At 47.8% G+C, this 13,828-nt stretch overlaps 1 protein-coding gene across 2 annotated transcripts; it reads right to left on the bottom strand.

Annotated features, from left to right (window-relative positions):
• Positions 1–5,192: 5,192 nt before the first annotated feature.
• Tac4 (tachykinin precursor 4) lies at positions 5,193–12,999 on the bottom strand. Of its 2 annotated transcripts, XM_027924762.3 has the most exons (6): positions 12,757–12,999; positions 9,841–9,934; positions 7,899–7,928; positions 6,651–6,710; positions 5,840–5,955; positions 5,193–5,498 (listed from the first exon to the last, which is right to left on the bottom strand). In XM_027924762.3, the coding sequence occupies exons 1-6, from the start codon at positions 12,877–12,879 to the stop codon at positions 5,361–5,363; spliced, it is 561 nt and encodes a 186-aa protein (XP_027780563.2). In that variant the 5' UTR covers positions 12,880–12,999; the 3' UTR covers positions 5,193–5,360. The 2 variants fall into 2 exon arrangements, with proteins under 2 accessions (XP_027780563.2, XP_071459042.1); XM_071602941.1 differs by lacking the exon at positions 12,757–12,999 and having other exon boundaries at positions 9,841–10,092.
• Between the last annotated feature and the right edge of the window lie 829 nt (positions 13,000–13,828).

Raw genomic sequence — 13,828 nt, 5'->3', positions numbered from 1 at the left:
TGATCAAAGCACTGGATTTGATTTTTTTTTTTTTTTTTCTTAATGCACCTGTGCTGATCTGTACACATTTATCTACAGCTCAGGAAATCACCTTTGAAGGCCATATCTGGACCTGGGGTTAAGAAACCCTGGTTTGAGAAGCCTCAGTGAGAATAGGAGTCTTGCTCTCTGCCTGCCTTCACTCTTAGCCCAAGGCCCTAAGCTGGTTCTTGAGTGTGAGTGGACTCCACAACTAATTCCATCTAGTGTAGTGAAATGGGATGGCAAAGGCATGCCTTACTGTCTCTCAACGTTGGCTTCCCTCTTCCCTGTGAGACTCACAGGTATGTATACGTACAAAATGTATAGAATTGCACGTCAAAAGAATAAAATATGAAAACCTCTTTGTTAAGTAATAGCACGTGTTGAATTCAGAAACGACCCTTTGCTGTTCATCAGGATCATGAAATTCTAGAATTGGACCTCAACTGGTTTTGCTCCAGCACTTTTTGCCACAAACATGTAAGACTGCTTCTTCCAGACTATCTCCTGCTGATGGGGGCAGTGTAATTGCTCACTTCCTTTGTGGTGTCTTCAACAGTGCCAATAAATGTCACTAAGAAAGAAACAAAAGGATTGCCTGGTGGTGAAAAATGCCCCTGGTGCCAAAATATCAGTCTGCCTCTTCACTCTTGTGCAATACCTTTAGACACAGGTCCTGCCATCGCCATTTAGGGGCTTGGAAGTTTGTTTACTTGTGCCCAAGAGTGGAGAGAATAACCTGTGCTGTTGTACAGCTCTGGCTTCATGGTACCTGCCAAGTGTTCCATGTAGAGAGAAACACCTTTTTTCTTAACCAAGTCACGTTCATTCCAAGAAGCCAGTCTTTGTTCTTAGTTGGTATTTGTTTCTGGAAACATCTTGCTTTATGTTTATTCCAAAGTTACCAGAATCTTAAACTTTTGGATATCTTCAAAGATGGCTACCAACAATTGCTCCCATCCCCCGTAAGTATGTGCTGCTCCTTCCTATCAGTGGTCCACTTTTACCTATGACTCATTTTGACTGACTGGTAAAATGATATGGAAGTGCTTCTGGTAGCTTCCACCTTTGCTATTGGACATGTGCTGACATGTCTTCAAGCTAGAAGCTTGGGCTAAACCACTAGGGAAAGGGAGACAAAGTAAGAGACCATGTGTAGGACAACTGGTAGCTCCACAAGTCCACACTTGGGTTTCTTGAAAGTTTCAATTTCAAACTCCTCACTGCAGCTTTGTGAATGGTCCCTGCTGTCACCATAGGAAGCTAATGAAACATCCAGCTTTAAGTCCCACCAACCCAGAGAAATATTCTTCTAAGCCATGTTTTGGAATTGTTTGACACAGTAAAGGGTAAGCGAGACAGGACTTAATGAGGGCTGGGGGTATAGCTTAGTGGTAAAAGCACTTGCCTAGCATGTGTAAGGCTCTTGGTTCCATTCCCAGTATTGGGGGCAGAATAAAAAAGGATTTCTGAAGGGCTAGAATTCAGTTTGATCCTATAGTTTCCATTAATTTCCTTCTTGTGATTGAAAGGTGCACAGGGGAGGATCCCCATCTTGGGCAACTCTTATGTGAATGGCACCCTCAGTCAGTTCAGCCCCAGTGTGGTCATTCAGCACATCCCAACTCTAAAATTGTTTCTGAGGCCTCTGACTGGCTTTAGAATTCTCACTTCCTTAGAAGTGGATTAATGTGCTTCTACAACTGACACACAGCCTGTCACTTCCCTGTTCAAGAATTCATGTGACCTCCTGTGCTCCTTGGATTAAGTTCGTATTTATCCTGGCTTTCAAGTTTTTCCATAAGCTGACTCAGCCCTCATAGCCTTCATCATTCCCTTCTACGTAGCCTCAGCATGCAGTTGAATTAGCCCATTATCCCCTTTTCTGTGTTTACTGGGAAAGCCTCCACTTCAACATTCCCCAGAAGTCTTCCATTAAATACAAAAGTATGAACAAAGAGTGCTGTGGTCAAATAAATTTGGAAAACACTGTAAGTACCAGTATATGTCTTGACTTCTGGACTTCTCAAAACCTCCAGTAAGCTAATGCATACTAGAATTTTCCAAAGAGGAGCGAGAACGTAACATTTCTGAAATGATTTGATCTGGATGGAGCTTCTGGAGATTCTGGTATGCTGGGGTCAGACACATTGGGAAATTTTTTTCCCCTACCCAAATAGGCCCAGTTAAAAAGGAATTCCTTTGAGGCCCCACTTATAATTTCACCTGAGGCTTGTAAGTGTCAGGTTTGAGCATGTGGAGTGAAGCCGCCTTGACTCAAATCTTGGCTCTGCCATTTCCTGTGTAACTTCAAGAAAGTGGCTTATACTCATCTGCAGACCAGGAATGGTGGTTGTGAAGGTGAATTGTCTTGCAAAGGGCCTGACATTCATTCAGTACCCAAGTATTCATAAGTGTCATTAGGCCCTGGGACAGGAGATTTAGTGCTACATGAGTGACTAGCAATCTCCTGGATGAGGCGAATTATTTTCAATTGTGATCAGTTTAACAGGAATGGGACAAGGTATTATGAAAGCATAGCAAAAGAGGATTGGTTGAACTTGAACTAAGAAGCCCTGTCTTTAAAAGGGTCTTTATCCTAGAACCTAAAAGATAACCCAGGAGAGAAGTAGAGTAACTGGGGCAGTGTCCAGTTGGGGAAGCCTGAGAACCTGGTAATGAGCTTGAGGATTGAGAGGAGAGAACAGAGAGCACAGGACCTTGGAGGTGTTGACAAGATTGTTGTGTTTATCTCAGGGCAGCACTGATCTGGTCAGGGATGGGCACAATCCATTTTCCTTTTTTAAAAGGCATGGGGAAGACTGGGGATATAGCTCAGTTGGTAGAGCGCTTGCTTTGCATGCGTAAGACCCTGGGTTCAATCCCCAGCACCACATACACACACACAAAAAGTAGTGGATGGCAGCAAGATGGAAAGCAGACACTGTGGGGAGGCCATTCCCTTCCAAGAAGGGCCAAGGGTGGCTTATGTTAGTGGAGCTAGCGGAGATGGCCAGAAGTGGAAGAATTTGACATCCTCCACAGCTAGAGGATGCATCAGAGGTGAAGAGTAACTCCCAGCTTTCTTTGGCATCTGGGTATACTAATGTGTAGCGATGCAGATCAGAAGTTCAGTGTCGGACATGCAGAGTTCAAGGACTACCCACCATGTTCACTAAGCAGTGGCTGCTGTTATTTACTTCAGTTACTTGCATTAACTTTGGCTCCCTCGAGACAGACTCCTTGTGGACAGGAAACGTGAGCCCTCCAACCCACTTCCCGAGGACCACTTATGCATCAAGCACTACTGTTTGAGCTGAGGGTATAAAGATAATTAAGGTGAGGTTCCTGACCTTGAGGCAAACTAATTAGAGCAACACATTTTCTATTGAGTGTGAATGGAAGAAAGTGTGTAAGGTGCTTTGGGAACACTGAGCAGGCAATGAATGGGTAGTTCCCCAAGGGGGAAACTTTATGGAGAAATTGACCTGTGAATAAGAACCCACAAAATGGAAAGGGAATGGCATGTGCTGGAACTGGAGCTTGAGGGAACATGGTGGGTTCCAAAGAGATGATTGGCAAGAAGGCTGTGGGCTTTCCAGAGTGAGTGCATCTTGGTTCTCTTCTAAGGACCTTAGGTCATCAGGGCAAATTCCTCTCACTTCTTTCATATTCCCAGTCCTATCTGAGGTTCTAGGGAAGTGCTAGCGTATTGAGGAAAATTATTAAATGTTTGGTTTTTTCTAAACCTCCCAAACTTCAAACACATGGATAAAGTCATAAACCCTTTTGCTGCTCCTTGAGTTGGGTTATTGAAGCAACCCATCCCTTGGGACCAACCATTGGATGGGGGGGCTAGGGTGAAATGGGCACTGGGGAGGCTAGGAAGCTCCTTAAAGGGAGAGTTCGGCAGTGTAAGACTCCTAGGAAGCCTGCACTGTCCCCTGCTCCCATATGCATCATTGGACATGACAGGTGTGAGATAAAACAGAGGTTCAGGAGCCGGGCATGGTGACGCACACCTGTAATCCCAGCAGTTTGGGAGACTGAGACAGGAGGATCTTGAGTTCAAAGCCAGCCTCAGCAACTTATCGAGGTACTAAGTGACTATGTGACCCTGTCTCTAAATAAAATACAAAATAGGGCTAGGGGTGTGGCTCAGTGGTGGAGTGCCCCTGAGTTCAATCCCCTGCACCAGCTCCTGCCAAAAAAAAAAAGAAAAAAGGCTCAGGGTGTGTTCTGGGTTTACAATGAGCAGGCAGTCTTAGGACAGAGTCACTACAGGTCAGATGGAAGGAGCCACAGGTTGTGCTGGCACCATTTGGCTTCCCCTTATCAGCCTTCCTGTCACTTCCCTGGCACCTAGATGAAGGTCCTGCCCTCCATCAAGGCCTGCTTTCCCCTCCTTTTAAATATAACCTACTCCCACCCACATTCCCTGACAAGACTCAAATGTCCAGAAAAACTAACCTTTTTTTTTTTTTGAGTGACAGAAGCTTAACAAGTCTTGTGGCCTGGTGAATGAATGGATCTCCTTTACAGCTGAACCTCCCCACATAATTTCCAACTCACTCCTGGTTCAGAACCTCTCATTGCTTAGGTTTCCCCTGGGGCTTCGTTCTGGCTAATAGGCTTCTTTCTAGGCATTCTGGGTTCCTCTGTGTCACACTTGCCTCAAACTACAAGGGCAAGGACAAGGGTCCCCCCAACACACTGGGGACCTCCTGAGGCTGGAAGCTGTTCTGTTCCCCTAGTGCTCTTTCCAAGACTCAGAAATGGGATCACTGTGTCTTAAAGGCAAAGGGGCCACCTTATACAAAGGAATTGATGAGTGACCTGGGACCCAGTTCTCCAAATCAGGAGATGTGTGGATTTGAACCCTTGAGGTCATGGTTGGGGTAGAGAAGATGAGGAGCCTAAAGGGGAAAAGTCTCCCTTGCCCTCAGTCCCTCCCACTCCAAAATACCTGCTGCATCTCCTCACCCTGTGGTCTCTTCCCTGTTTCTCTGTGTAGGACCTCATTACCTGTGTCCCAAGCCTGTTTTCCCATCTGAGAACAGGACCTGGGCTGAGTAGGCTTCCTTTGCAATTCTGATAAAAGCCTGGTGGCCTGCTGACATCCTGCCCTCTACCCCCACCCCCCACCCCAACACACACCACAGAGAAAGCCATTCAGTGGTCATTCATTTATTGAGTCCCTGCTTGTGTGCTGTGAAGCTAGCTCTGGTGATGCACAACATGTGGGGGGAGGGCAGGGCCACTCCTGCTCACCAGGGTGACCACAGTGCATCTATGTACCACAGCTTGTCACGGAGAGTCCTGGAAGAAGCCCAGTGAGTTCAGTGTGGGGCTGGTGTGGATTGCCAGCATGCAGGATCGAAGACCCCGGGAGGAGAAAGTCGGCAGTGAGATCCAGGGAAGACGTCTTGCATCCTCTGGAGGCTCTCACTCTGAACCTGGGTCCTCATCCTCTGTGTCTGGGGAGAGTTTTGTACACAGATGGTGGTTAGGGGGCTCTTATGTCTCCCCTACTCTGAAAGGCCTTCCCTAGTCACTGCCCAGGGCCCTCCATTTCCCTCTCATGTTTCTTCTGTCTGTAGCTATCTAGGGTGGCAGAATTACAGACCTGCTGCCATATCTTCCATTATTCAATCATAAGTGCCTCCAGAACAGGGATGGAGCCAATCCTTAGTTATTTACTCTAAAGAAGAGGAAGCGGCATTCAAAAGTCCCAAAGGCCTGCCTGGGGACATGGGAGGTGCCATGGATCAGGAAACTGGAGACATAGCTTTTAGTCCTGGCTCTGTTATTAGCTTACTTGTGACTTGGAACAAATTGCTTTCCATCTCCAAAAAACAACAGCTTCTAAGCTTCCTGTGCACAGCATGCCTGTGGCACTCGTTTCTATTTGGTGTTGGGGTGACTTCCAGGGTCCTTTAAATGGAGTGGTTCAAACATGTCAAGAAAATCTCAGGGGAAAATAGAGACCTTTCCCAAGCAGATGTTCTATTTGGGGAGTAAGGGAGGGACCCCAAAGTCTGTGCTCAGAGGAAGAGGTTAGTCACTAGGGAAGGCAGCCTAGAGCTCAGGTTCATAAGTATCTTTGACCTCTGGGGCACCCATTTATCCTCTTCTTGTGTGGGCTCTCCAGACCTGTGACTTTTCCCTGCCCAATTCACTTACCAGCCTCCATGCCTGACGCCTGCCAGAGGTGTAAACTGGTAACTGTTTAGGATAGTACCCATCTCAGAATGATGTGCACTTAATGACATTTGATGAAGGCAGTGAATCTCTTCACCACCCTCTCAATAGGAAGGACTAGGACTTTATGGACAGTGAGGGAGTAAGGGCATGTTTCAGGATGGAGAACTACACATCACTGTCTGTGGGTTCAGCTGGCCCCCACGGGCAGAGCAGAGTGTGCTGGGGCATGTTGGGGTGGGGAGGGCACAGTTTCAGAGCCATGTTATTTCTGTTCTGAATCATCAGGGATCACCTCCCTACACCCCTACCCTCTCCCAAGGGGCTACTGCTGGTGGCTTGTGGAAGCCTGTTCTGTCTGATTGGCAGCAAAATGCAAGGCCACTTTCCTATGATGTCCCTGTGGCCCACCAGGGGCTTTCGCTTACCTTCCATGGATGATCCCCTCCTGCTCAGGAGGGCCTGGGCCATTTGTCCCAGCTTATACCCTGGTGAGAGAGAAAGATGAGGGAGAGAAGAGAGAGGCAACAGAGAACCATTGTCGTGGATACCAGTGAAGGGCAGAACCGGAGCCAAAGCTGGGACCTTGAAAATGGAGTCATTTCTCAATCATCTTGGAGTTGAGGGTTACCCTGGATTGTTTCATTCTTTCATGTCTACATTCATTGATTTCTTCTTTTTTTATTTAATTTTTTTTTTGTAGTTGTAGATGGACAGCATGCTTTTATTTTATTTATTTATTTTTATGTGGTGCTGAGGATTGAACCCAGTGCCTCATGCATGCTAGGTGAGCAGCTCTGCCACTAAGCTACAGCCCCAACCCTGATTTCTTCTTTTTCTTCCATTCTCCCATCTGTTTTTCCTAGCACCTAGTGTGTGGGGGTGGATGGGGGGGTGTTGGGGATCAAACCCAGCGCCTTGTGCATACAAGGCAAGCGCTCTACCAACTGAGCTATATCCCCAGCCCAATAGTGGGTGCTTCTTTTGGAAGAAACTAGACTGTGTATCTGGGATACAGAGGGATGGCAGATCTGGAGCCTGTGCACTGGAGGGCTGGGAACACCAGCTGTGTGACCTGGCAGGACAGCACAGTGCACTATGCCAAGGAGAATCTAGTGCCCAGGCTGAGGAGACCACACTGGCTGGGCAGGGCAGGTGGTCAGGGAGGACAGCAGCCAGGGATGGGCCAGAGTCAAGTCAGTGAGGCCCAAAAAGTATGCTGGGGTTGGGCTTGATCCCGAGAGCACTCAGGGGTCATAGGTACAGGCTGGTTTGGTTTCTTTTGATTTTGTTTTTCCCTTTCAGCTGAAAGGTTTTAGCAGGGTAATGGCTAATCAGATTTTCACTTTTAAGATCCTGCAGTATGCAGGGGATTGAAGCTTTGAGCACTTCTGATCTTTGATTCACTTTTCCAACTCTAGGATTTAGATCCAAAGTGATTTTGAAATTTGGCAGAACTAGACTCACCCCTGTCTCCTCCCAGCCCTGCAAGCATTCCCGAGGCATGCATGGACCACCCTCTATGGAAACAACCAGAAAGCCCAGCACTTGGCCAAACCACACTGGCCCCACCCTCTGCACTGCAATGCCAGCCTTGCATTTCTGATTTGCTAGTGACCGGGACAGCCTGCCCATCCCCAGACAGCATGCGGAGAGAAGGTCTGGGCAACACTTACCTGCTCTCTCTGGCTGGATGGGAGGTATTCCTGGGGGAAGGAAAAAGAAGGAATGAAGACTGGGCCACCCCTTTTGGGTGCTTGGGGAGGTAGGGCGGGGGGGGGGTCTTCATTGGAGCTATAGTCATTCCCCTGGTGTCCTCAAGTGACAGCAGGAGTGTTCCGGGCAGAAGGCAGTGAGGAGTAATGTGATACACACACTTTGGCCTCATTGGTGCCTGGCACCTGCTGGGTGGGCATCCTTGGGGAAGGGACTTCCCCCACTGGAAGCTGAGTCCCCACTGGTGATAAGGAGATTAAACTGTCATACTCAGGAAATCTTTCTTTTCCATCCCCTGCTCTTCCTGGGCTGTTGGATTGGGAAGAGAACTTGGAAATGGCCTATTCCCAAACTCATTTTGTAGAAGAGGAAACTAAGGCCAAAACTGGTCACAAGTTGGTTTTCTCTATTTTTATATGTATACTTTTTTTTTTTAACTGCAGAAGTAGTCCTTGAATACTCGCCCACTGTTTTAAAACCCAAGCCATGTAAAGGTTTGTACAGTAAAAAAGTTCCTCTTCATTCTATCTCCCTCATTCTCTACTTCCTGTCCTTGATACAACCACTACTTACAGTTTGATGTTTATCCTTCTAGAACTTTTCCTGAGTTTGCATATATGTGTAAGTATGTATTTTTTTTAAACAAGTAGGCTTCTATCATGTATATTTGTTCTGTAACTTGCTTTTTTCTTTTAACCATATATCTTAGAGCTCTTTCCATATCTGCCCACAAATCTGCCTCTTTTGTTTGTTTTTTTTTTTTTTTTTGAACTGGCGATTGAACCCAGGGGACACTGAGACACATCACCAGCCCTTTTTATGTTTTTAAATTTAGAGACAGGTTCTCACTAAGTTGCTCAGGACCTTGCTAAGTTGCTGAGGCTGGCTTTGAGGCTGGCTTTGAACTTGCAATCCTCCTTCCTCGGCCTCCCAAGATGCTGGGATTACAGGCATACACTATTGTGCTCAGCTGCCTCATCTTTTTAAATGTCTTTGAGGTTATGTATGTGCCTAATATATTTCAGTCTTTCCCCCATGATGGTCTTTATGTTATTTCCAAATTCTCCATATTAAAAAGAGTTAAAATGAATACTTTGATCAGTGGCATGCACATTTTCGATTTTGATGGATATAGACAGTGAATAAAAATGCCAGTTTCCTCATGTCCTCACCATCACTGAGCATGACCACTTAAGAAATAGGATGCACACCTGTAATCCATCGACTACAGAGGCTGAGGCAGGAGGATTGCAAGTTCAAAGCTAGCTTCAGCAACAGCAAGGCACTAAGCAACTCAGTGAGATCCTGTCTCTAAATAAAATATAAAAAGGGCTGAGGACGGTGCTCAGCGGTCGAGTGCCCCTGAGTTTAATCTCTGGTACCCCCTCACCCCCCCAAAATAGGATGTTGACAATAAGCAAGGAGAAAACCGCTTGCAACCTCCTTTCCCCCCTAGGCAGGACTCCCACGTTGGCAGTGCCCTTGGGAAACAGAGGTTTATTTTAGTAATTCTGTTTGAGCCAAAGAAACAACTAAAAAGCTTGGCTGGTTGCTTTGCTCGTGTATTGACTTTGGCCTCTAGCTTTACTGCTACTCCCCAAAGTCACCCAGGAATGGAAGCCAGGGACACCAGATAGAGTGCAAGATGTTTGCCCCACCATTAAGGTGTCTGTGCTCCCCATATGCCAGGACAGTCTCTATTTACGTCTGTTGCCTGTTGTCATTGTTAACATTCCCCAAGGATCATAATTTACATGGATGATCTACCCCACCTCATCTCAGGAGTGACCCCTTCTGGACTGGAGTAACTGATCCAAGCTTCACTGCTTTAACCTAGGGCCCCTTCTCAGGACCTATTCAGAACCACGCTTTGCTGGGCTCCTGCATGTGACTGTCACTCACCTTCCACCTGCTTCCCCATCAGCCCAAAGAACTGGTTTGCCTTGCTCCTCTTCCCCTCCTGCAGCTGGAGCTGAATGCTGGGGACAGGGATCTCCTGAAGAAGCAGAGAGTTAACAGTAGGGTGGGGGGGTGCTGTCGAGGAGGAAATCCTCAGCAGTAACAATCTCAATAACAGCAGCTCAGTCACAGGACACTTGCTGTGTGCTGGCACTGAGCTCATTTGCATATTTCCATCCTATTGTGCATTATAATATTTACCAGCTAACACGTTACCTACTAAGTTACTGACACTGTTCTGAGGGTTTTAATGTAGCAACTAATTTAATGCTCACCAAACCCTTATGAAAACACTACCCAGTACTTCTACTGTCACCATTTTACAGATGAAAACACAGAGGTACAGAGAGATTAAATATGTCCAAGATCACCCAGCTAGAAAGTGAGAGATGAACCCAGGCCATCTAAGATGTAAGGTGAGTAAGTGACTTGTCCAAGGTCACACAAGTGGTTGAATCAGAATTCAAAAGTCTGACTCCCAGAATTCTGCTCTAGGAAACATCCCCAACATAGGCAAGGAAGAGACCCCCATTAAACTCTGGCTCTCTTCCTTGCCCTGGGCACTTCCCCTATTGTCCCAGATTTGCCTACCCTGGGGTCTGTGCCTTCCAGCAGCAGGTGGGGGTGGGGGTGGGGGTGGGGGGGTGGGGGGGTGGGGGGGTGGGGGGGGTGGGGAGGCTGTTACCCTGGGCAGTCATTTTAATCCTTGAGCTGACAGGACAAACATCTTGACCCAAGTCTGTGGGTTTAAGTTCTCCCTCCTTTGTTACCTCCAGGACCTTGGCTAAAGCCCTTTCTCTCTCCCTTCTTAGCATGAGCCCCAGAAGTGGTGGTCCTTTCTATAACCCAGAATAGGATCCTTCTGGGAACAGGGAAAGGAATGGGACCTCCTTTTCCAGGAAGCCTGAAGTCAGGCAGACAGGGCCCAGAGTATGCAGGCACCTTCCCAGAGACTGGGAGCTGAGATCGGATCAGGGGCTCTTTCTTCCATCCTTTTTTTTCTCCAGGGCAGTGCTGGAGCCCCCACTCCAGCAGGACCAGCGTGGACCTGTCTGGGGGCAATGGGAACTCACAGGCCTTTCACAGTCTTTTTTGTCCCAACTTTTGGGATCAAGAGTGGATTGTTTTCTAAGCTGTGGACTAATTCATTCACTTCCCATCTGTCTCCTCCCTGGGTCGTCAGTGGCTGGAGCAGCTGTCTCAGGCTGGAGTCGCCCAGCCTGGCCAGAAACCAGAGAAGACTCTTTGGAGATTTGGACCCATTTCTGAGAAGCTCATGAAAACCACTTTGCCTTGGTAAAAGGCAGCCTTCAAATGCAAGTGGGAGAGAATGGCCCTTTAAAGTTTAAATAGGACTGACCCTTTTCCTAGCCACTGGGTTTCTGGAGGGACATTAGAAGGCATCCATTCCTTTTCACTCAGGAAGATCTTTCCCTCAGTGGAGCCCTCCATACTGTTTAACCCAAATCCCCAGCTCCAGAGAAGACAGCAGGCAGGGAGCCCTGAACTGAGGAGTGAGCAGATCATTGGGAAGGTGTCTCCAAGCGCCAGCCTCCTACAGTAATGCTTAGCAACCCACAGCGTTTGGAAGTTTCTCCAGCTTTTTAACCGGGTCTCTCCACCTGTACTCTAAGTCCTGCATCTTGGAAGGCAGAGGAAAGTGAAAGGAGACTAAGGATGGGAACGGCAGAAAGCCCGCAGAACTTGCTGGAGTTTTTGACAACCGTCCCCACACGGCTCCATCCAGAGTGCGCCCTCACACAGCCGGGCTTCTCATATTGTCGGGTTCCCCACCATTTGGCATAGATTCCCTAAAGCGGTCAAAGCTCAAGGAAGATCTTGGGTATCATGCCTACTCCCCACTTTGCAAGTAAAGAAACAGGTCTAGAGAGAAGCAGGCGCCGGTGGAGAAGCTGACTTGAGCCCACGTCTCCCATGCCCGCTGCCTTCTTGCTACCCACAGTTCCATGTTTAAACCAGAAAGAAAACCATCACTATGATTGCCATGTCACAAGTCTTCCTTCCTTTGGCCCCATTTTCTAAGAACTTCCAAAGACCTCAGCATGGCCCTGGACCATGCTGTGCTTCACCGTACCTAGCTCTGAGCACTAGTCTCTTATTTACCTGTTTGTCTCTGGTCTATTAGCCCCTCTCCCTGGTTGAACTGGGAGCTCCAAGGTCAAAGGTCTTTGTCTTCTGAATCAAATCAGATCAGATTTTGGTTGTGGTTTGGGTGGTAGCAATGTTGGGTCTCCAGTTTTTAGATTTCTCCCTAGTGACAGTGCTCAGGGGAATAGACAAGACTGCTATCATGTCAGTACTGGTCAGGAAATAAAAGTGTTTCTACATGTGTGAAAAAACAGTGACCTTGCCCAAAGTTGATCCCCTCAAAAGGATATTCTAGAAAATTTCTGATACAGAGATACACAAAATAAGATCTTGGACAAAGTGCGCAGTTTGCTTTTGAAGCTATGCAACTTTGGACAAACTACTTGACCTCTCTGTCTCTACTTCCTTATCTGTGAAATAGGGATGATAATAGTACTCTCCCCATGAGGTTGAAATACAGATTAAATGTGTTTAGTGTTTATAACGCATTTAGACAGTACTAGGAATACAATATGTGTTAAATAAGTGTTTACACACATACATTACACACACACACACAGCTAATGCTCTCAGTCGTGTGAGCCGTGACCTCTTTGGTCATGGCCTTGAAGCTAGTCACAGGGGGGAGTCAGCTGACCTGCCTTGAGTGTACAGTGTACCGGCTGCTCTCCAAGCAGGTGTGGAAGGGATCTTCCACCCCTCCACCATGGGTCACCCCCTGCCCTGCACAGAGCTTCTCCCCAAAGTTACCTCTAGGATCAGGGTCACCCAGGGCCCTGCTTCAGCGCTGAGTGCCAGTTCCTCTCCACTGTCACCTGTTGTGTTGCATACTGACGGCCCTATCAGGAGAAGCAGGGTGAGGCAGGGTAGCATGGTGCGCGTGCTCTGACTGAGGACCCTCTGGGAGCCCCTCTCAGCCTGAAGACACCGTCTCCAGTGGCTGCCTTTTGGCTGCTTGAGTGTAGGAGGGGAAGCTCCCCTGTCCTCTGGTCCTTCCAGCTGTTCTGCTTTCCTTTCTCAGCTTATTTGACCCGGAGACATTTCCTGTGCCGCCTCTGGTCTGGGAAGGCCAATGATGGGCTGAGCTGCTCAGGAGGAGGGATCAGACCTCCCCCTGCTGTGCCCCCAACATTTGATCCAGGGCTTAGCACTCTGATGCAACACCAGCCTCACCTCTGGCTGCCTCCCTCCAGGGGCAGTGCACAATGGCATAGTGTGTGGGGTGTGCAGCGTCCAGCTCCAGGCCCACAACCCCCAGGGGACCTCATGTTGGAAAGAGGAAGAAACAGGTGGCTCCTCCCCCTTTGATGCCTGCTCCCCTGTTCAGAGAGTCTTCCTCCCAGAACTTAGTACCCCATCATCTAGCTCCCCTTCTGCTGGGGATTGAACCCAGGGGTCTTGTGCATGCAAGGCAAGCACTCTACCAACTGAGCTATATCACAAACCTTCCCTGTTCAGTTTCTCCCTCTTCACCCAGGTATCCATTCATCCATCTGTCTGTCCACCCATCAGAAGTCTAGAACCAGGGCTTGTTCAGAGACCTGAATTCCAATTCTAGCCTCCTCTCTGAATGACTGTGTGACCTTAGAACCCTCATGTAAAACAGGGTTAACGATAGCACTCTTTCCAAAATTTGATGTAATGAGATAATGCATGCGGAACACTCAGCACAGTGCTTGATGGTAAATATGTAATGCCTGTTTACTATTATCCGTGGCAGATAGGCTAAATTCTGTTTGGCATGTGCCAGCCTCTCTTGCCCTGCCTGAGACTCCAACCCACCATCTGCTCCCAGGACAGGGTGAGACTTCCCGCCCTCATG

Source organism: Marmota flaviventris, chromosome 17 (assembly GCF_047511675.1).
Source record: "Marmota flaviventris isolate mMarFla1 chromosome 17, mMarFla1.hap1, whole genome shotgun sequence".
Lineage (NCBI taxonomy): Eukaryota > Metazoa > Chordata > Mammalia > Rodentia > Sciuridae > Marmota > Marmota flaviventris.
The sequence above is the reverse complement of the archived record's forward strand: the minus strand, read 5'-3'. Positions and strand labels throughout refer to the sequence as shown.